This window comes from Macaca nemestrina, chromosome 7 (genome assembly GCF_043159975.1).
Source record: "Macaca nemestrina isolate mMacNem1 chromosome 7, mMacNem.hap1, whole genome shotgun sequence".
NCBI classification, from domain to species: domain Eukaryota; kingdom Metazoa; phylum Chordata; class Mammalia; order Primates; family Cercopithecidae; genus Macaca; species Macaca nemestrina.
In genome coordinates this window covers 97,123,619-97,144,640 of record NC_092131.1, presented here as the reverse complement: position 1 = coordinate 97,144,640, position 21,022 = coordinate 97,123,619, and the positions used below count along the sequence as shown (strand labels likewise).

General features: G+C 39.6%; 1 protein-coding gene across 2 annotated transcripts in view; it reads left to right on the top strand.

Moving 5' to 3' along the window:
* LOC105479363 (multiple C2 and transmembrane domain containing 2) overlaps nt 1-21,022 on the top strand; it is a 262,013-nt gene that overhangs the window by 55,989 nt on the left and 185,002 nt on the right. The window contains exons 1-3 of one of the 2 annotated variants that reach the window (XM_071100616.1): nt 10,645-10,864; nt 12,041-12,075; nt 17,470-17,492. In XM_071100616.1, the coding sequence (XP_070956717.1) occupies nt 10,743-10,864; nt 12,041-12,075; nt 17,470-17,492 (180 nt within the window). In that variant the 5' untranslated portion in view covers nt 10,645-10,742. Of the gene's footprint in view, nt 1-10,350; nt 10,865-12,040; nt 12,076-17,469; nt 17,493-21,022 lie in introns of those variants that run through there. The other variant, XM_011737316.3, reaches the window with a different exon arrangement.

Here is a 21,022-nt window from a genome sequence, read left to right as displayed (position 1 = left end):
CATTCATCAGATTGGCTCCTGCAGTTTCCCATTGCCAACTGCTTACTATCTCTATTCATAGATCGCCTGGGAGCTGGGTCATGACAAAATTGGACTATTTCTCCAGCGTGAATTTAATGCAGCCCCAGATCCAGACGTTAGCAGTGGGATCTCAGGGAGAAAGAGAAAGAGATGACCTCTAGCTGTGGCCTAAGGAGAAAAGGGAAGTCCTGAAGCTAAGAGGGAGGGGGAAATCCCCTACCTTGTGTGTCTCCTTTATCTCACTTTTGTCATGCCCGGGCTCCCCAACAGTCTTGTGGTGGAGGCAGTGGAAGCAAAAGCAACTGGTAGTAGGAAACTGCAGAAGCAAAAATAATGGGTTAGGAGTATGTGCTTTCTATTTGGTAAAATAGAGCTATTTGGTAGCTCGTAGTGGCAGGGCCAATTGGGTTTTAAAATTTGTTTTGTTTTTTAAATCTCTCTGTCTTTGCCACAACCCATAGATGTAGGTTGTTCCCAATTGTTAAATGAAAAAGGGTGAGTTCTAGGATGCCAGAAAGTATCACAGGAGACAGCTGAGAAGGAAGGGCTTGGGAAGTGATCAAATACATTGTGAACCCTTGGACTCATCCATAGCCTGAACACACATGGATCTGATACTTATTAGCATACCAAAGACTTTGAGAACGGGGTTCATGGGTAGAACTCCACTCAAGTCCCTGACTGACCTCTGCATCCTATACAAGCAGGGAATATCTAAATGAACCTGCATAGCTATTGAAAACTAAACTGATATTGGAACCATAGCCAACAGAAGGTGGGCTGAAATTTGTGGCTAGAAGCTAACCAGATCAAGTGCTTGCATAAACAATGATATCAGCATCTTTGTAGACTTAAATAAAACAGAGAGTTTTATAACATTCAAAATGTCCAAGGTATAATTTAGATTGGTTTATGAAGAAATGTAAAAATGTTAACTCATATGGGAAGGGCAATTAACAGATGAAAATGAAAATATGACTTTAAAGGAGCTATTGTAGAATGCTCAAAAGAATAATCATGAGCCTTGAGATAAAATTTAAGATAGAAACTATAAGCAAGGAAAGATGTGAAGTAGCACCAGTGGAAACCAGAACTGAAAAATACAATAGCTGCCTGCCCCACCCATTCTCCCCCCATCAAAAAATAAACCTCACTGTATGGATTCAATAGCAGAATGGGGATGACAGAGGAAAGAGTCAGTAAAACTGAAGATAAATCAATAAAGGGTACCCAATCTGAAGAAAGAAAAAGAAGATTGAAAATAATAAACAGAGTCTCCAGGATTATAGAACAATCACAAAAGGCATAATATTTGTATCACTGGAGTTCCAGAAAGAAGGGAGAGAGTGAGGCTCAACAAGTATTCAAAGAAATGATGGCTGAAACATTGATAGATTCAAGAAGCTAAGCTAACCCCAAATGGGATGAATCCAAATAAACACATACCCAGACACATCATAAACTGCTAAAAACTTGAAGAAAAAAATATTGAAGTCGGTCAGAGCAATGATAACTGATATATGGAAGAACAATGGTTCAAATGGCTGAGATTTCTCATCAGAAATCATGGTGGCCAGGAGAAAATGGCACATCTGTTTTTCAAGTGTTGAAAGAAAAGTATAGAATTTAATATCTAGCTAAAATATCCTTCAGAAATGAAGGCGAAAAGTATATTCTGAGATTGGGAAAAACTAAGAGAATTTGGAGGCAGCAGACCTGCCATAAAATAACAAGAAAACTTCTTAAGCAGATGAGAAATGGTACAAGAAGGAAATATGGAATATCAGAAACAAGGAAATGCAAATGAAAAGTATAATAGCCTTTCTATTTTTTATTATATTATAAAAATATAATAGCCTTTCTTTCTATTTGTTTTCTCTTGAATTTAAGTATGGCTTATGGTTGAAATCAAAAGTTAAACATGGTCTGATACAAATTTTCACTGTATTTAGATGTAATATATAAGACAGCATATGTAGTATTATATTATGGGAGGAGATACCTATATGCTGGTATGGTAGACAGGATAATCTCCCTTCCCTAACCCCAGATACCCACATCCTTATCCCAGGATCCTGTGAATATGTTACCTTATGTGGCACAAAGGACTTGTAGATGGATCTAACAGACTTTAAGACAGAATAACCTTTGTTTTCCTGGTGGGCCCAATCAAGTAACATGAGTCCTTAAAAGTGGAAGAGGAAAACAAAATAGTGGGATACATCAATGAGAGAGACTTAACTCACTGTCTCTGGCTTTGAAGATGGAGAAAGGGGTCAGAGAATGTGGGCAGCCTCTAAAACAGTCCTTAGCTGACTAATCAGCTAAACATGGCTGTCAATGAAAATTTTTTAAAAATGGAATTTTGCTAAGGCTGAGAAAGATAAAGAAATGGATTCTCAACTATAACCTCAAAAAAAAAAATGCATTCTTGTCAGCACTTTGATTTTAGCCTGACAAGACCCATCTCAGACTTTCTCAGAACTGAAAAATAATACATTTATCTTTTTAAGCCACTAAGTTTTTAGTTATTTGTTATAGGAACAATACAAAACAAATGCAGGTGATCTGGTTTCTCTGCTCCAGTTGAAACAGTAAAATATTAATTCTACATAAAATGTGGAAAATTAACTATACATACCGGTAACCCCTAGAATAATCACTGAAAATTTATACAGAGATATAGTCAAAATCATAATTGATAAATTAAAATGGAACACTATAACCTCAACAAATGAAGAAAAAGGGGAACAGAAAAAATGAAAAACAGAATAAGAAAGAAATAATAAAATGGCAGACCTAAATCCAGACCTATCAATTATACGTTAAATATAAGTGGTCTAAACAAACCAACTAAGAGCTAGAGATTGTCAGACTCTGTTTTTAAAAATGTCCTAGCTATGTGCTTTCTGTAAGAAACTCACTTCAAATATATTGTTGTTGTAAGCTGAAAAGCAGAAAGAACAGAGGGAAATAAAACCCACACAAACACAAACCAAAAGTAAATTAGCATGACTATGTTAAAATCAAGCAAGATAGGCTTCAGAACTAGAAAATCATCAGGGATAAAGATAGACATTACATATTGATTGAAGGGTTAGTTCAGGAAGAAGCTATAACAATCATACATGTGTGTGCAACAACAGAGCTTCAAAATACAGAAGCAAAAACTGATGTAACTGAAAGGAGAAATAGAGAAATTCACAACTATAATTGAAAAATTACTCCTCTCTCAGTAATAGAAGATCAGCAAGGATACAGAAGAACTGAACTATCAACCAACAAAATCTAATGGACATTTATATGATACTCCACTCAACCATAGTAGTATATACCGTCTTTTCAAATGCACTGGAACATTTGCCAAGACAGACCACATTGAGGGGTCAAAGTCAAGCCTTAAGATATTAAAAGAATTAAAATCATATAGAGAATGACTTCTGGTCATAATTGAGTTAAACTGGAAATTAATAAAAATATAGATAGAAAAATCTTCAGATACTTAGAAATTACCAATATGCTTTTGACTTAACCATGACCTAAAGAGGAAATTTCAAGAAAAATAAAAAATAATGAAAGTGAGACCAGGAATGGTGGCTCACACCTGTAATCTCAGCACTTTGGGAGGCTGAGGTGGGTGGATCACTTGAGGTCAGAAGTTCAAGACCAGCCTGACCAACATGATGAAACCCTGTCTCTACTAAAAATACAAAATTGCCAAGCATGGTGGCACATGCCTGTAATCCCAGGTATTTGGGAGGCTGCTGCAGGAGAATTGCTTGAACCAGGGAGGTGGAGGTTGCAGTGAGCTGAGATCACGCCATTACACTCCAGCCTGGGCTACAAGAGTGAAACTCCATCTCAAAAAAAAAAAAAAAAAAAAAAAAAAAGTGAAAAATAAAACATAATTTTACATAACAAATGGCCCAAAGAAGAAGTTTCAAGATAAATTAGAAAATATTTTAAACAGGAAAAAAATGAAAATACGACATTTCACATCTTGTGGCATGCAGCTAATATGTAGCCTTAAACCTTATTTTTAAAACAAAGAAAATGCTCAAGGCCATAATCTAGGCCAATGGTTGGCAAACTTTCTCTGTGTATGTTTGGACAGTAAATATTTTAGGCTTTATGGGCCATATGGTATCTGCCACAACTATTAAACCCTGCCATTGTGCAAAAGCAGTCATGGCCAATATGTAAACACATCAGTGTGGCTACATTCAATAAAACTTTATGTATAAAAACAGGTGGTTGTATGGATTTGACCTGTGGATTACCACCCTCTGATTTAGCCACCACCTTAAGAAAATAAAAAAAGTAAGACCAAATTAAACCTAAATCAGGAAGAGAGAAATAAATCATAAAGACAAGAGTAGAAATGTATGATATTGAAATAATAAAACAATGAAAATTAAAAACCAAAATCTGGTCCTTTGAAAAAATAATCCATAAAATTAATAAACCTCTAGCACTATACTTACTGGAGAAAGATTGAATGCTTTTTAAGACTGAGCGGAAAAAAAAAGAATATTCATTCTCACTAATACTATTCACTATCTTATTTGAAGTCTTAGTTTAATAAGGCAAGAAAAAGAAAAGGCATAGCATATGGAGAGGAAGAAATAAAAATGCCCAACATGATTTTCTATGTAGAAGACCTAAAGGAATATAATAAAACCAATAAGTAAATTTTGGAAGTTACAGGGTACAAAGCCAATATAAAAAAATTAAATTGTTTATGTTTATGCTGAAAATACACAATTGGAAACAAAAATGAAAAGCCATTTACAATAGCTTCAACAAAAATGAAATACAAATAAACCTAATAAAACATGTACTGGGTATGTGTGTTAAAACCAGAGAATGCTGATGAAAGAAACCAAGGAAGACCTAAATAAATGGAGAGGCCTGCCATGTTCTTGTATTGGAGACTAAACATAGTAAATATATCAGCACTCTCCAAACTGCTCTATTTATTAAAAACAGTACTAATCAAAATGTTAGCAGTATATTTTTTATAGAGAGTAACTAATTCTGAAATTTATATAGAAATACAGAAATCTAGAATAGCTAAACAAATTTGGAGAGGTCACACTACCCAATTAGAAGACTATCATGCTTCAGTAATCAAAATGGTATTGGAATAGTTACATAGATCAATGGAAATGAATAATGAGTCAATGTTATATACCTACAAAGATGTACCATCAATTTTCAATGAAAGTACAAAAGCAATTCAGTGGAGATATTACAGTCTTTTAAAACAATGACATTGGAAAAAATTATTCACATGTGAAAAATGAACCTTAAACTAAATATAACACTATACAAAAGTTATCTAAAATAAATTATAAATCTAAGTGTAAAATGTAAAACTATATTACTATTAGAAAACATGGGAGAAAACCTTTGTTAATTGCGATTAGACAAGGAGTTCTTATACATGACACCAAAAGTACATAACATAAAATTTTAAAAGATGACTTGTTAGACTATATCAAAATTAAAAACTTTTACTGTGCAAAAGACACTACTAAGAATGAGAAGACAAGCTACACAGCAGGGGAAATATTTTCGAATTATGTGTTCAACAAAGGACTAATATCCAAAATATTTAAAGAACTCTCATAACTCAACAATAAGAAAATAACCCAATTTCTAAAAATTGTGTAAAAATCTTGAATAGACAGCGTATCAAAGTAGATAAAAAGACAGGAAATGCATAAAAAGGTTTTCAACATCACACATTAGGAAAATGAAAGTTGAAAACCCAGATGTTGATAATACTAGGTACATACCTATTAGAATGGCTAAAATTAAAAGTCCTGATAGTACTAAGTCCTGAGTAGGATATAGACAACTGGAATTCTCATAATTGTTGGCAGAAATGCAAATTGCTACTGTTAAAGTCTGGCAAAGAGTTGTCAAGTTCTTTATAAAGTTAAACATTCCCTTACCAGATGACCCAGCAATCTCACTCTTTGGCATTTATCCCAGAGAAGTGAAAACATATAGTCATACACAAAAATCCTATACACAAATGATTATAGCAGCTTTATTTGTAAGAATTCCAAATTGGAAACAACCCAAATGTCCTTCAAGGGGTAAATAGATAAATTGTGGTACATCCACACAATGGACTACAACTATCTGCAACAAAAAGTTGAACTACTGACATGTGAGGCAACTGGATGAATCTCAAAGGTAACATGCTGAGTGGAAGAAGCCTGTCTTTAAAAGTTACACACTGCATGATTCTGTTTAGAAAACATTCCCTGAAAGACAAAACAATAATGACAGAGAATAGAACGGTGGTTTCCAGAGGAAGGAAGTGGGGGCCTGGGAGCGCGTGATCCTATGGGGATAGACAGACCCCTCTGTGTCCCGATTGTGATGGTGTGAACATAAATCTGTAAATGTGTTAAAATTATAGAACTGTGCACCAAAAGCAAGACAAAAGCCAATTTTGTTTTAGAATGATTTCAAAAATAAAGTGGAAGAAGTCATTTCTTAACAAAACAAAGATGGTGAAACTGTTGGTTCCAGTGTCCAGGGGTTAGGTATATCCCTGCTTTCTACTTGGAATTGCTCTTGAATATATTATAATGTACCAGTAATACGTGCATTCCTACCAGCTTCACCCCCTCAAATAAAGGAGAGAAACTCTCTCTTGGCCCAGGACAGTGTAGTGCATGGAGAAAATAAACATTTTAAAACTTACACACATTCTTTAGCAATGCAACTTTGTTTATACCAACCCCTTTTCTCATTTTTTTTGGAGATGTTTTTGGTTTGCTTGGAAATAAACCTCTTCATTTCATAAGAGGTTGATTCCCATTCCCAGTCTCCCTTCAAAATAGGAAATTTCTCTCAGAGGGGAATGTAAGCCTCTCCCCTAGGATTCCTAAGCTTTGATCTGCATAGTAAGACCAGGGAGATTTGTTGGAAGGCAGATTCTTGGGACTCAGGTTCATTTTCTGTGGTGGAGCCCAGGATTGTCTACTTTTATATTTATTTATTTTGAAACTTGTTTTTCTTTCTTTTTCCTTTTTTTTTTTTTTTTTTTTTTTTTGAGATAGAGTCTCACTCCATCACCCAGGCTGGAGTGCAGTGGCACAATCTCAACTCACTGCAACCTCCGCCTCCTCAGTTCGAGCAATTCTTGTGCCTCCACCTCTCAGTTGCTGGCATTACTGGCTAATTATTTTTATTTTTAGTAGAGATGGGATTCTGCCATATTGGCCAGGCTGGTCTTGAACTCCTGACCTCAAGTGATCCACCCGCCTTGGCCTCCCAAAGTGCTGGGATTACAGGTATGAGCCACCACACCTGACTGGGACTGGGTATTTTTAAAGACACTCTTTTGATGAGTCTGTTTGGGGTGCTGTAGGGAACCTCTTTGAGAAAATCTATAGAGTCAGGAATTTAAACTTGTACTTTGTCTGTCTGTCTATCTCCGTCTCGATAGCTCTCATTACTTGTGTTGAAACACATCTGGCTTCACCTGACTGTTTTAAGCATTGTACAGTATCCCACTGTGTGGGCGCATCTGAAGTCTTGCTGCTGCCACGGAAATCACAGTGCTGCTTCTCTGGGCTGTGCTCAGATACACTTTATTTCACACATGTGCTGAGTCTTCATCAGCAGCCACTGCATGACATATGTGTCATTCCCAAACTTCAGTCTCATTGTTTTTGCTGAGAAGTTACTGGCCACCTTCTCCATTTTTATGTTTTCCATATGTATTACTTTCTTTACAACAGACTTTTCAGTTATTTAAATTATTTTCTTTTTCTTTCAGCTTTAGATTTTTAGTTCATTTAAATGTTTCTTCTGTCAAAAATTCTATCTGTACAAAAAAATAGCCAGGCATGGTGGCATGCGTCTGTAGTCCCAGCTATTTCGGAGGCTAAAATGGGAGGGTCGCTTGAGCCCAGGAGTTCGAGGCCGCAGTGAGCTGTGATCGTGCCATTGCAGTCCAGCCTGGGCAACTGGAATGAGACCCTGACTCAAAAAAAAAAAAAAAAAAAAAAAAAAAAGAAAAAAAAAAAAGAAAAAAAAAAAAGAAAAAAAAATTCTGTCTAGTTGTAATTAGTGTGGAATTTGTATAAATTCTTTTTCTCAGATGTTTCAGTTGCGTTGTTTTGATTTCCACATACACGATAAATTTTTTCAAGACTCTGCTCTCTGTCCCGAGTCTCTCTCATAGTACCCGTCACATTGTGGGTCCTCTGGTTGTATTAGTTGGTTTGACATTTCCCATTTCCTACAGATTCCTCCGTGTCTCCATAGAATGCTACCCTGTTCTCCTTCATTAGGTGCTATTTGAAGGAAAATATTGCTATATGAAGATAGAGGCAATGCCTTTTATCATATTTGCAAGTCAAGCTGTGAGGTGTGAATTGAATGTACTTGTGTATTGCTAATGTGAAATTCAAGTTTCTGTTTACGATAACGTTTTTAAAAGCTGCAAAAAAGTTGTAAAATATTTTAAACATTTAAAGCCAAAATGACCCAATATGAAGTAATTGAAACAATTTTAAAAGTAGCTAACATTGTATTAAACATTTACTCCGTACCTAGCACTGTTCTAGGTACCAAAGCACTTTCTGTGTATTAGCTCATTCAGTCCTCACCACAGCCTCCTGAGATACTTATTGTTAAACTCATCTGTAACATGGAATAATAATGAGACACAGAGCTCTCACGTAACTTGATTAAGATTATCCAAACAACAAATGATGAGAATAATGATAGAGACAGCTTTCTATGACTGAGTGCTTTAAAGCCTCAGACACTGTGCTTTCTACTTTATCTCATCGTATCTGTAAATTAGGTAATCTATCCCCACTGGGTAGGTGAGGCAATGGAAGCTTAGTGAAGTGACGTGCACCTGATCATACATCTAAGTAGAACACAGCAGATCAGAATTTTAACCCATGGAGTCTGTTTTGAGAAGCCAAGCTCTTAATCTTTACTTTATCTACTGAAGATACCAAGTTCATACTGGGAGAAGCTCTTGCCATGCGCTGGTCATTAGGCAAGGGTTATAGAGACAAAGTCCTGACTTTCAGCAGGCAAATGGCTGCACGCACCCTCATCTCTGGCTTTCTGGATTGTTCTTCACAATGATAAACTGTCCTCTCCTGGAAGGAACTGGGGTGGGGCACAACAGCCAGGGTCCTTGATTTTAGAAAACGTGTTTTGTGGAAGCTCTTGGCCTCTTTTGGCCTCAGCCAAACGTGGCAAAATACAAACAGGCCAGGTTTCAGTGACTGCCCATCCTGTTCTTTTTCATACTGAAAGGATTTATTATGAGGCATGTGGCACATAAAATAAGGGTTATTTCTGCAAATTTGATTTTGATTTGATCCCTGATGAGTTCAACCTGTAATATCCCAAATCACCACTTTCCTCCACAGCATTTATGCTACTCTGTAATTACGTATTTACTGTAGGTGTGGAGCATCCTTATCTCTCATAACCAACTGTTAGCGAGTGACACTCTCTCATTCGCATTCTCAGGCTAAATCTTGGAAGCTTGCTTTTTTAAAGGGCTTCGTTATAGGAAGTTTGTCATTTCTTCTGAATACGAACAAAGCTCACATTTTTATAAATGTTTATTGCTCTAATCACCTGTATGTGAATGTAAATTTGAAAGATACTAGATGGAATCCCAGTTGATAAGGCCATGGTTTTGTTCTTCAAAATGTACGCTTAATTCTGGGAAGGAAGTTGACATGGTTAAAGAAGGGATCTGCAATCCACAGTCTGCTAGGTTTGCGAAGTTTTGTTACAACACAGCCATATTCTTTCATTTGGGTATTGTGTCTGTCTCCTTTGATGTCACACAGCAGAGTTGAGTAGTAGCGACAGAGACCATCTGGCCCACAAAGTCTGAAATATTTAATAACTGGCTCTGCACTGGGACTGTTTGTTGACCTCCAGTTTAGAGAAGTAGAAAGTCCCCACCCCTTGATCATACTGAAGAACAGCTGCTGTTAGTGTTCTTGTGAATGTCTGTAGCTCTGCCTTCTCTGGGGAGGAAACAAGAAAGTTATCTTTTCATGAAGCATTTGTTTTTGGTGCCAGCCTTATAATCTCATTCGTCGTTTTAATGTTTCTACAATTGCTCTGATAAAATTCTTTTAAAAAGTTCTTTAAAAATGCTTTTCCCAATATTTATACAAGTTAGCAATCAAATGTTGCAGTCTTAATCACTTTTTGGAAACTAAGATTTTTGAGTCATATTTCCCACTTTGATGTGCCTTACTGCCACCATGAACGTTCATTTTTTTTTTTTTTTAAATATATTCTGTTTTATAGGAGTCACTGAGGCGTATTCTTGAGAAGTGGCTTCTTGGGTCTTCATGCAGCCATGGATCTGGAAAAACCATCTGTTTGGGGCTCATTAAAACAGCGGACCAGGCCATTGTTGATCAACTTGAGCAAGAAGAAGGTGAAAAAGAACCCAAGTAAGCCCCCAGATCTAAGGGCAAGGCATCACTTGGACCGCCGCCTAAGCCTCTCGGTGCCTGATCTCCTGGAGGCTGAGGCCTTGGCTCCAGAGGGCCGGCCTTACTCCGGGCCACAGTCTTCCTACACCTCGGTGCCCAGCAGTCTGTCCACTGCAGGGATCTTTCCCAAGAGCAGCAGTAGCTCCTTGAAACAGTCTGAAGAAGAATTGGATTGGAGCCAGGAAGAAGCCAGCCACCTCCATGTGGTGGAAACAGACTCGGAGGAGGCCTATGCCTCTCCTGAGCAGAGGCGGGTGTCCAGCAACGGCATCTTTGATCTTCAGAAAACTTCCCTTGGAGGGGATGCACCAGAAGAACCAGAGGTGAGAACAGAGCTGGGCTCTCATTTTTTTTCTCTTTCTCTCCCTATCTCTCTCTCTTTCTCTCTTTCCCTCTCTCTCTCTCCCTCTCTCCCTCTCTCTTTCTCCCTCTCTCTTTCTCCCTCTCTCTCCCTTTCCCTCTCCTTCTCTCCCTGTCTCTCCCTCTCCCTCTACCCCCTTCTCCCTCTCCCCGCTTCTCTCCCCACCTCACTCTGTCTCGCTCTCCCTCCCTCTCCCTCCCTCTCCCTTTCTCTCCCTGTCTCCCTCCCTCTTTCCCTGTCTCCCTCTCTCTCTCCCTGTCTCCCTCCCTCTATCCCTGTCTCCCTCCCTCTCTCCCTCTCTCCCTGTCTCTCTCCCTCTCTCCCTGTCTCCCTCCCTCTCTCCCTCACCCTCCCTCTCTCCCTTTCTCTCTCTCCCTCCCTCTCGCCTTCCCCCTCCCTCTTCCCCTTCCCCTTCCCCTCCCCTTGGAAAATTTGGTTAGGAGTTATTTTCGTGGTTAGCTCAGATGGGGAGAATGTTGTTTACAGGAATTTAAATTAATGCAATATTGATTGGACCCGGTGTTCCCATTAGTTTTAGGATTGACCTCTGGGCATTTTAAAGCTATTACAAATAACTCTTCCAGAATACTTTAGGACATTAAAAGCCATATTGGATGAATTCTCTTTTATCTGTCTCCTGGCAAAGAAGTTAAGTGCATAACTTTTCCTGGAATTTTTTTTTTAAGTATATGTTTGTCTCTCTCACTACACTGTTGCCCAGTCATACCTGTAGACAAACCGTGCATATGATTACTCCTAAGAAGTGTATGAATGTACGTCCCCATTTGACTGCCTAAGGATTTGAATTTCCTTCTGTTTTACACGTGTGTGTGCACTTACCTGTGAAGGACTTCATATGCATTCTTTTAAAAAAAGTTAACAAAACTTTAGTATTTCAATACAATTAACCAAATATAGTGACACAAATATTCTATTTCAAAGGTGAGTATAATTTAAATTAAATCCCCAGATTACCAACTCATGATTTAAGTGACTGATGTAATTAATTTTTTTTAAAAAGTCTGTCATTACTGACACTGAAGTAGGTTTCCATGTTGAAGTAAGGGGTTACTTTTTCTGTGTTCCAGGTTAGTGTTACAATTGCATAGGAAACTGGTTGTTCAACTTGGATTTTTAGTTTCACTTTTAGAAACAAAACTAATTGCTTATTCCATATATTGGGGTTTCACTGGAGAAGGGACCATGGATGTTTGGAGGCTATCATGGCCTTATGTGTTAGCAAGCACTACTGTATTAAGACACCACTACTCATAAATGACTTTAACTGTTTTTTTATTTGGCATTACATTTTATAAAATCCATTTGGTAAACTTTTTTTGACTTTATAGTTATTTATAAATTTGAAATACATGTTTCTACTAAACAATATGCAAATGAAGTAGATCATTAAATCAGGTCAGTATACAGAAGGTAACATGTTGAATTATATAATAAAGTTAATCTTCATCTATGTTTTCCTGACCAGAAAATACAAGTGGGCTTCTTGGCTTTGATATGCTAACATTTTCATACTCAGAAGGAATTTTTTTGAAGCAACTGCTGTTAAACGATTTAGAACTTTTATTGTCATGGCTGGGCACGGTGGCTCATGCCTGTAATCTCAGCACTTTGGGAGGCCAAGGCGGGCGGATCATGAGGTCAGGAGATTGAGACCATCCTGGCTAACATGGTGAAACCCCGTCTCTACTAAAAATACAAAAAAATTAGCCGGGCGTGGTGGCGGGTGCCTGTAGTCCCAGCTACTCGGGAGTCTGAGGCGGGAGAATGGCACGAACCCGGGAGGCGGAGCTTGCAGTGAGCCAAGATCGCACCACTGTACTCCAGCCTGGGTGACAGAGTGAGATTCTGTCTCAAAAAAATAATAAAAAATAAAAATAATAAAAATAATTGTATAATAACTTTTATTGTCTTTGTTGACCAAACAGAAATATTTGATTGCTACTCTAGGCCAGGCAGTGTGAAAGTTGCTATTGGAAATAGAGGTGGGTAAGAAAGTGACTCTACCCTCCAACTATGATTTTCTGGGAGATCATACACTACAAAGCAGAGCATAAGAGCCAACTGGATATCAGAGCTGTACCTGCAAAACGTTTCAGCCTGGTCTCCTGGCAGCTCATTGGAAGGAGGGGATCAGTGTGTGGAAAATGAAAGCATGTTATCTGTGGAGCAGTGTCCAAGTTGGCACAGAGGATAGTGTGCTTGCCAGGTGATGAAAGCTGGTGATCACAGGCCTGAAGTGTGGATGGGTGCTGTTGGGGTGATGAGTGTTTTGCTCTACCTGGATTGGAGGCTCTGGGAGCTTTGTGGTGTGATGTGTGTCTGGAAGGGTGGGCTGGTCCATGATAGTAGATGAGGGGTTGATGGGTTGGCTGTTTTATCTTCTGCAGGCTAAATCCAGAAAGCTTAGAATAGGCAGATTCCTTCAAGAATAGGTTATTCTGGTCATTTGATTTTCCCTTTTAATGCAACCATTTTTTTAACCTTTGTTCTCAAAAATGAATCTTTTGCTCCTCTTTTTCTGACCTAGAAAGTACAAAACAAAGACCAAGACTGATTCTACCGTTCAGGGTTGAGGTTCTCACTACTTGAGTGCCATAGATTTGCTGGGTGTGACATGCTTGCAGAGGACAGAGGGACAGGAGTGCTGCTGATCAGACCCCTAGGATCCCTTGCAGTCTAGGTCTGCCTACCCACCTCCCTCCTCAGTGGCTCCTCCCCTCTGTCCTGCCTGTTTGAGCTGGGCCTGTCCCACTACCCAGTCTGAGTTCCAAAAGTGAAGAACTTGGAGTCCGATATTTAAGGGCCTGTCCCACTGCCAGTTTATCACATGGTACAGAAGAGGGGCTCCCTTACTTACCTTCTCCACTAGGCTGTGTTAATCTGGAGGATTGGCGTGGCTGGGGAGACACATTTGTCTTTGTCTTCTAAGAGTCTAGCTTCATGCCTTGCACATAGCACATAGCGTGTGCTCAGCTGTTATTTGTTTAATACAAAAACAATGATAGCGACGTGTGCATTCAGGTTACTTGGGTATTTGTTCCTGTTTTTCCTGTGAGTTTTCTTTGGTTTATGATTTAATTAAAATCAACATTTGTGGTTTTTGAAAAACTCAACTTCATTATATATGATAATTGAAATTAGAGGTTCAGGCAGGTGTAAACTTTTTAGTTGAAATTTGATGTTGATTTTAACTCTGAATTTATCATTTCTGGTTTTTTTTTTTTTTTTTTCTTTTTAACGAAGAGGGAATTCCTGCAGAATTCATGTCACCTGAGAGTTTGGGAATTGGTTCTTCTGTATTATAGATCTGGCTTATCTGTTTCTTCCTAGTTAATAGCCAGTGACTTTCTATACCTTTTGTGGAATGGGGAAGAAATGAAGAAGAAGGAAGGAGCTGGCATGTGGCAAGCCTGGTGTAGAGCAAGGATAATCAGATTTTTGTCCAGTGTTCTCAGTTTAACTTACTTTGCTTTTAGCTTTCCAGAGGGGTCAAGCAAGGAGTGAGCATCTGTGGCCTGAGGGACCCCTAGGACTTTGCCTCCTCTGTTGTGTACCAACGCTGCTCTGGTGCCAGGTTAAGCCTGTGGCAGTGGGACAGGACCTCAAATATCAGCAATGTCTGAATTCTACAGTCACCTCCAGGCTCACCAGCATCAGCAAAGAAAGTGAAGTGTTCGTCTACTGTTATGGGGGAAATGGAATGATGGGGCAAAAGAGGAAAGTAAGGATGAGGGGCAAGGAAGAAGGAATGTGAGAAACAGGACAGGCAGAGCCTAAAATATTGCAAGTGCCAAATCCAGCTGTGAAACCAAAAGGTGAGAATGTACGCTTAGAAGAAAGGATACATTGCTTGGAAGAGGATTTAGCCAGACTTGAGCTCTGGATCCACACCCTACTGGATGTCTCATAGGAACCTGCTTTCAACTTGTCTTGACAGAATTCACTGTCTGCCTGAAGAACCACCTCAAACAGGAGACCATGATTTCTTGGCAATATCACCATTATTCACCTAGTCGTTCAAGCCAAACACCTGTGAATAATGGTAGACTCTTACTTTCCCTGCTTTTCATGTTCTGTGGGGTCATCATTTGTCAACTCACATGTTTCCTCCTCTCTTACCTACCGTATTTGTCCATTTTCATGCTGCTGATAAAGACATAGTGAGACTGGGCAAATTACAAAAGAGGTTTAATCTGGATGACTTACAGTTCCACGTGGCTGGGGAGGCCTCACAATCATGGCAGAAGGCAAGGAGGAGTAAGTCATGTCTTACATGGATGGCAGCAGGCAAAGGGAGAGAGCTCGTGCAAGAAAACTCCCTGTATTACGGTTCTCTAGAGGGACAGAACTAATGGAATATACATATATATATTCTATATATATATATGAGTTTATTAAATATTATCTCACATGATCACAAGGTCCCACAATAGGCCGTCTACAGGCTGAGGAGCAAGCGGACCAGGTTCCAGAACTGAAGAATTTGGAGTCGGATGTTCGAGGGCAGGAAGCATCCAGCATGGGGGAAAGGTGTAGGCTGGGTGGCTAGGCCAGTCTCTGTTTTCACATTTTTCTGCTTGCTTATATTCTAGCCACACTGGCAGGTGATTAGATTGTGCCCACCCAGATTAAGGGTAGGTCTGCCTTTCCCAGCCCACTGAGTCAAATGTTAATCTCCTTTAGCGACACCTTCACGGACACACCCAGGATCAATACTTTATATCCTTCAATCTAATCAAGCTGACACTCAGTATTAACTATCACACTTCCCCTCATAAAACCATCAGATCTCATGAGACCCATTCACTATCATGAGAACAGCATGGGAAAGAGCCGCCCCATGATTCAGTCATCTCCCATGGGTCCCTCTCACAACATGTGGGAATTATGGGAGCTATAAGATAAGATTTGGGTGGGGACACAGAGCCAAACATATCATCTACCTCATATTCATTCTGTTCTACTGAAATCCTTCCCATTCTTCAAGGCCTAGTGGAAACCTTCTCTGTGGTGCTTTTTCCAACTGTGTGATGAATGCAATAATCAGCCTGCCTTCATTTTCATAGCATGTCATTTTTACTCTGAGCACTAACCTCAGTCTGTTTTGTGGAGAAATCTGTAGAGAGAAGGGATTACAACGGGAGGAGGAGGTAGAGAGGGGAAGGCAAACTGGTCCTGGGCAAGGGTGTCACTGAGTAAGTCCTTGAGAAAGTCTGCATGCATGTACTCACTGTCCAGTGGTCATCTAGCTCAGAGGACTGACTCATGATAACCAAATGGTTATGAGTCTGAGCTATAAATGATAATCACAACTAATTTGCCATGAGAATTAAATACTTTAAAGACTAGGCTGGATGTGGTGGCTCATGCCTGTAATCCCAGCACTTTGGGAGGCCAATGCGGGTGGATCACTTGAGGTCAGAAGTTCAAGACCAGCCTTGCCAACCTGGTGAAATCCTGTCTCTACTAAAATATGCAAATTAGCTGGGCATGGTGGCACATGCCTGTGGTCCTAGCTACTCAGGAGACTGAGGCATGACAATTGCTTGAACCTGGGAGGCGGAGATTGCAGTGGGCTGTGATTGTGCCCGTGCATTCCAGCATGGGTGACAGGGCAAGATGCCATCTCAAATAATAATAAAAAACTAAATACTCTAATGTTCTTTCGATGTAAACAGCTCATTCTTCATTGTTGTCAAATCACACAGAAAGTCCAATCATAATTAATGCCTACTTCATTAACCAGTTAGGAGAAATTATTATCTCAGGGCCTGGAAATACTTGAAATGCATTTCCTCCCCACAGTCAGCCTTTAGGAGAAGTCACATGAGAATTGGGAAATGCTGAATGGCATTTCATACACCATCTCACAATAAGTACTGAGCCACAAATTAGAACTTGACATACTCACACTTTGTCTGCTAGGGCCACCTTTATCCATCTCTCTCTGTGAGCCCACTTAGTCCAGGAAGCCTGGATTTTAATGTCCTGTGGCATAGGCTCTCTCTCCTTCCTTCTGAACAAGTCCAAACTTTTATTGAGGCTTGCTGGCATGACCTCTCCCTTTTTCTGATTGATACACTATTTCATTAATTGTATGTTATCACTTCAGTAAGGCTGATATCTTATCATGGTGGCCTGGCACCCATATCGTCTCCTTTAGGTGACTTTGTATGTCTGGATGCTGATGGATAAAGAGTCATTGCTTAGATTAAGTTGTGTCCCCCAGACCAAGTTCTTATGTTGAATCCCTAACCTTTACATGACTATTGAAGATACGGCCTTTAGGAGGCGATTAAGGATAAGTAAGGTCAGAAGCGTGGAGCCCTGATCCAATGGAACTGGTGTCCTCATACAAGAGAAAGAGACACTGGAGGTCTCTCATTCTCTACCATGTGAGGACACAGTGAGAAAGGAGTCATCTGCAAGGCAGGAAGTGGGTTTCTATTGTTTAAGCCACCTAGTCAGTGGTGTTTTGTTATAGTCGCCTGAGCTGACTAACTCTGATCTTTTAACTCTTTTAGCCTCAGAGGACGATCTCTTCACCAAGACTTGTGGCTAAAGAGGAGGTGAGAGCACCATAGACTACTGCCACATACCAATATCTCCACACACATACACACACATGTGGATATATATGTATGGGAGTGTGTGTGTGTGTGTGTGTATATATATATACCTTTATATAGGTGTTTGTGTATACACACCCAGTTGTTTAGCAGTCAGTCTCTCTTGTTAGAGTATAAGCTCTTGAAGAGTAGAAATGTCATTTTTCTTCTTCTCTCAGCCTTTCTGCAAACCTTGTTTATATGGTATGCATGTATATTGATTCATATTATCACTGTAGTTGACTTTCCAACCATTGCCAAAGGCTCGAAAAGTCATGACAAATTTAGTTGCATTGGGGAAGGGTGATACATGGAGTCCCTAGGTGGTTAGGGCCCTAAAGAAAGGAGTTTCCAAGTGTCAGACTAAATGTGATGAAGCTAAAGTTAAGGGAACTCGGAGGAAGAGGAACTTATTTTTTATTTTTTTTCTTATCTGGTTTTTTCCTCCTCATTTTCTCCTCTAGTCAGCATTCTCCTAGTACTTATTTTACAAGACGCTTTTAACATGCGTTGTAAAATTAGCTAAGTATTTAGAAAATGCATATGGTCTATTCTGGTTCTTGCTGTAGGTGCTGATGGGGAAACTGGGATTAGACACAGACACTGGAAAAAATGACCAGCAATACCAACCACTCTCTACTCAGTGCTAGATAACCAGTTGAGATAAGTGGGGGAGGTTATTCTGAGCAGGGTGGTCAGGAAAGGCTTGAAGAGAACTCCTTTTGAGAATGAGTAAGACTCAGATAGGCAGAGAATAATACAGATTAGTTAAGTTTGTCTATGGGGCTCAAAAAATATGAAGGCCTTAGCCTAGTACCTGGCAGTCACAAGCACCTAACAAGTGCTCACTGCCATGATTATGGTTGTATTCATTAGTGTTTATAATTATTTTTAACATTGCTTATTTTTCAGAATGACATAGAAGTTTGGGGAATTTTAGTGACTTGTTTAATGTCATCCAGCTAGTAAGTGTCAGAGACAGGATCTAACTCCAGGACTGTCCGAATCCTGGGACTGTGCACAGAACTATGTGTATAACATGAGTTTGGAAGTACAATTCTGCAAATGGGAGAACTCAGAACTGGAGATCAAAAAAAGTTGATCACAAAAGGAAGACATTTATTTTTCTGTGTCCACTGTGTCCTTTTAAACACAAGGATAATTATCAAGATTGAATGGGCTCATTGTCATGGTCAATAACTAATAATTATGAAAGAAAGGATCATTCTCCCTTCCCATAATCCATGTAATTCCACAATGGGGTATGTCCTTCCCTGACATTTCATTTGGCAGTTGGAGTTGTGAATAACTAGCTTTGGCGCGCGCTTACGTGGGTGAGTTGAGTGATTTAGAGAAGTTCCCCAGTGAGATATTTCCAGAAATTGCTTGGCAGCTGCATAGTTTCAGGTTAGTGATCACAGAGAAGCAGAGTGAAAAACCACAGAGGAGAGGAAAGGACCTCCAGGTTGCAAAATTAAACAAGTACGTCAGTTTCTCTACACTTCAATGACGTAATTTTTACTATTTTTCTGTGATCTTGAAAGTCGTACCTCAACATGTGATGGTGTGTCAGCCACATCCCAGGGTCCATCATGGGCTCAATCTCCCTGTTCTTCTTCCTTCCCTTCTTTCCTTTGCACCTGTTAAATGCCTGCTTGTGTTGATGCAGATCTAGACGCTAGGGAGACAGTAGTCAACAAAATAGAAAAAAGTTGCCTCCCTCATGGAGTTTCCACTAGGAAAGGTGGCATGCTATAGATATAATCAGAACATAAAGTGTCATGGAGAGAAAGAAAGCAGAGTAGGTGCTGGGGGTGGGAGGTGTTATCATTTTGTACAGAGTGGTCAGGAAGGACCTCTTCCAAGAAGATAACCTTCACTCAAAGATATGGAGGAGGTGAGGAAGTGGATTGCGTGCATAGCTAGAGAAAAGCCTTCCGGAAAAAGAGAAACAGCAAGCATAAAGGCCCCAGGATAGCAAGAGTGTCCCTGATGTTTCAGGAAGAGCAAGGAAGCAGTAAGGCTGGAGAAGAGGCAGTGAGGGGGCAATGGGAGGAGATGGCAGAGAAGTGAACAGAAACCACATCATGTAGGTCATCATGTATCCTGCCAGGCAGCTCTAGCTGACCATCGCAACTGCTTAGTGCACTGAATGAGTGGGATGCACAGGAACCCCATGGGCTCAATGCTGCATCGCTCATAGGGCAGAAGGAATCGGCAGCACACGGGCAGTGCTTGCTGTGCCTGCTGTAGACACTGGGTATGGCAGTAAGTCCAAGCTTTGCCTTGGACAAAAGGTATGGAGAAATGGCGCACAGGCTGCTGGGCTGTGTGCAGAGGGAAAATGGCACCATCCCGAGGCTTTGTCAGCCAGTCTCTGACTTTGTCCTAGTCACTTTCTGTGGGGAATGTTGGAGGGAGCTAAGAAAGGGAGTCAGATTACTGACCACCTTCATCAAATTCTTTTCATCCATTCTTCCCAAACACATAGGCTGTTTTATGACTATTACTAATATAATTAATAATAATAAATAATAGAATAGCAACACCAATCTAATACTACTTACTGAGGGTTTATGTGTAAGGAACTCTGCTAATTTCTGTATAAATATTATCAGACCACATCTATTTGGTTTCCTCTATATACAAAGAGCCCTCGCACAGTGTCTGTCTGAGAAAAGGCTTTCAGTGAATACCCATTGAGTGATTTAATTATTCTAACAACCTGTAAGAATCTGTTTTGACCCATTGAGAGATGTTCCCATGTCTTGAATTTTAGGTATATTTTTCAAGGACAGAAAGCTAGAAAGTAGCAGAGGTTTTTATGGTTTTAGATCTAACATTTAAGTCTCTAATCCATCTTGAATTTATTTTTGTATAGGATGTAAGGAAGGGATCCAGTTTCAGCTTTCTACTTATGGCTAGCCAGTTTTCCCAGCACCCATTTATTAAATAGGGAATTCTTTCCCCATTTCTTGTTTTTCTCAGGTTTGTCAAAGATCAGATGGTTGTAGATGTGTGGTATTACATCTGAGGGCTCTGTTCTGTTCCATTGGTCTATATCTCTGTTTTGGTACCAGTACCATGCTGTTTTGGTTACTGTAGCCTTGTAGTATAGTTTGAAGTCAGGTAGCATGATGCCTCCAGCTTTGTTCTTTTGGCTTAGGACTGTCTTGGCAATGCAGGCTCTTTTTTGGTTCCATATGAACTTTAAAGTAGTTTTTTCCCAATTCTGTGAAGAAAGTCATTGGTGGCTTAATGGGGATGGCATTGAATCTATAAATTACCTTGGGCAGTATGGCCATTTTCACGATATTGATTCTTCCTATCCATGAGCATGGAATGTTCTTGCATTTGTTTGTGCCTTCTTTTATTTCACTGAGGAGTGGTTTGTAGTTCTCCTTGAAGAGGTCCTTTACATCCCTTGTAAGTTGGATTCCTAGGTATTTTATTCTCTTTGAAGCAATTGTGAATGGGAGTTCACTCATGAT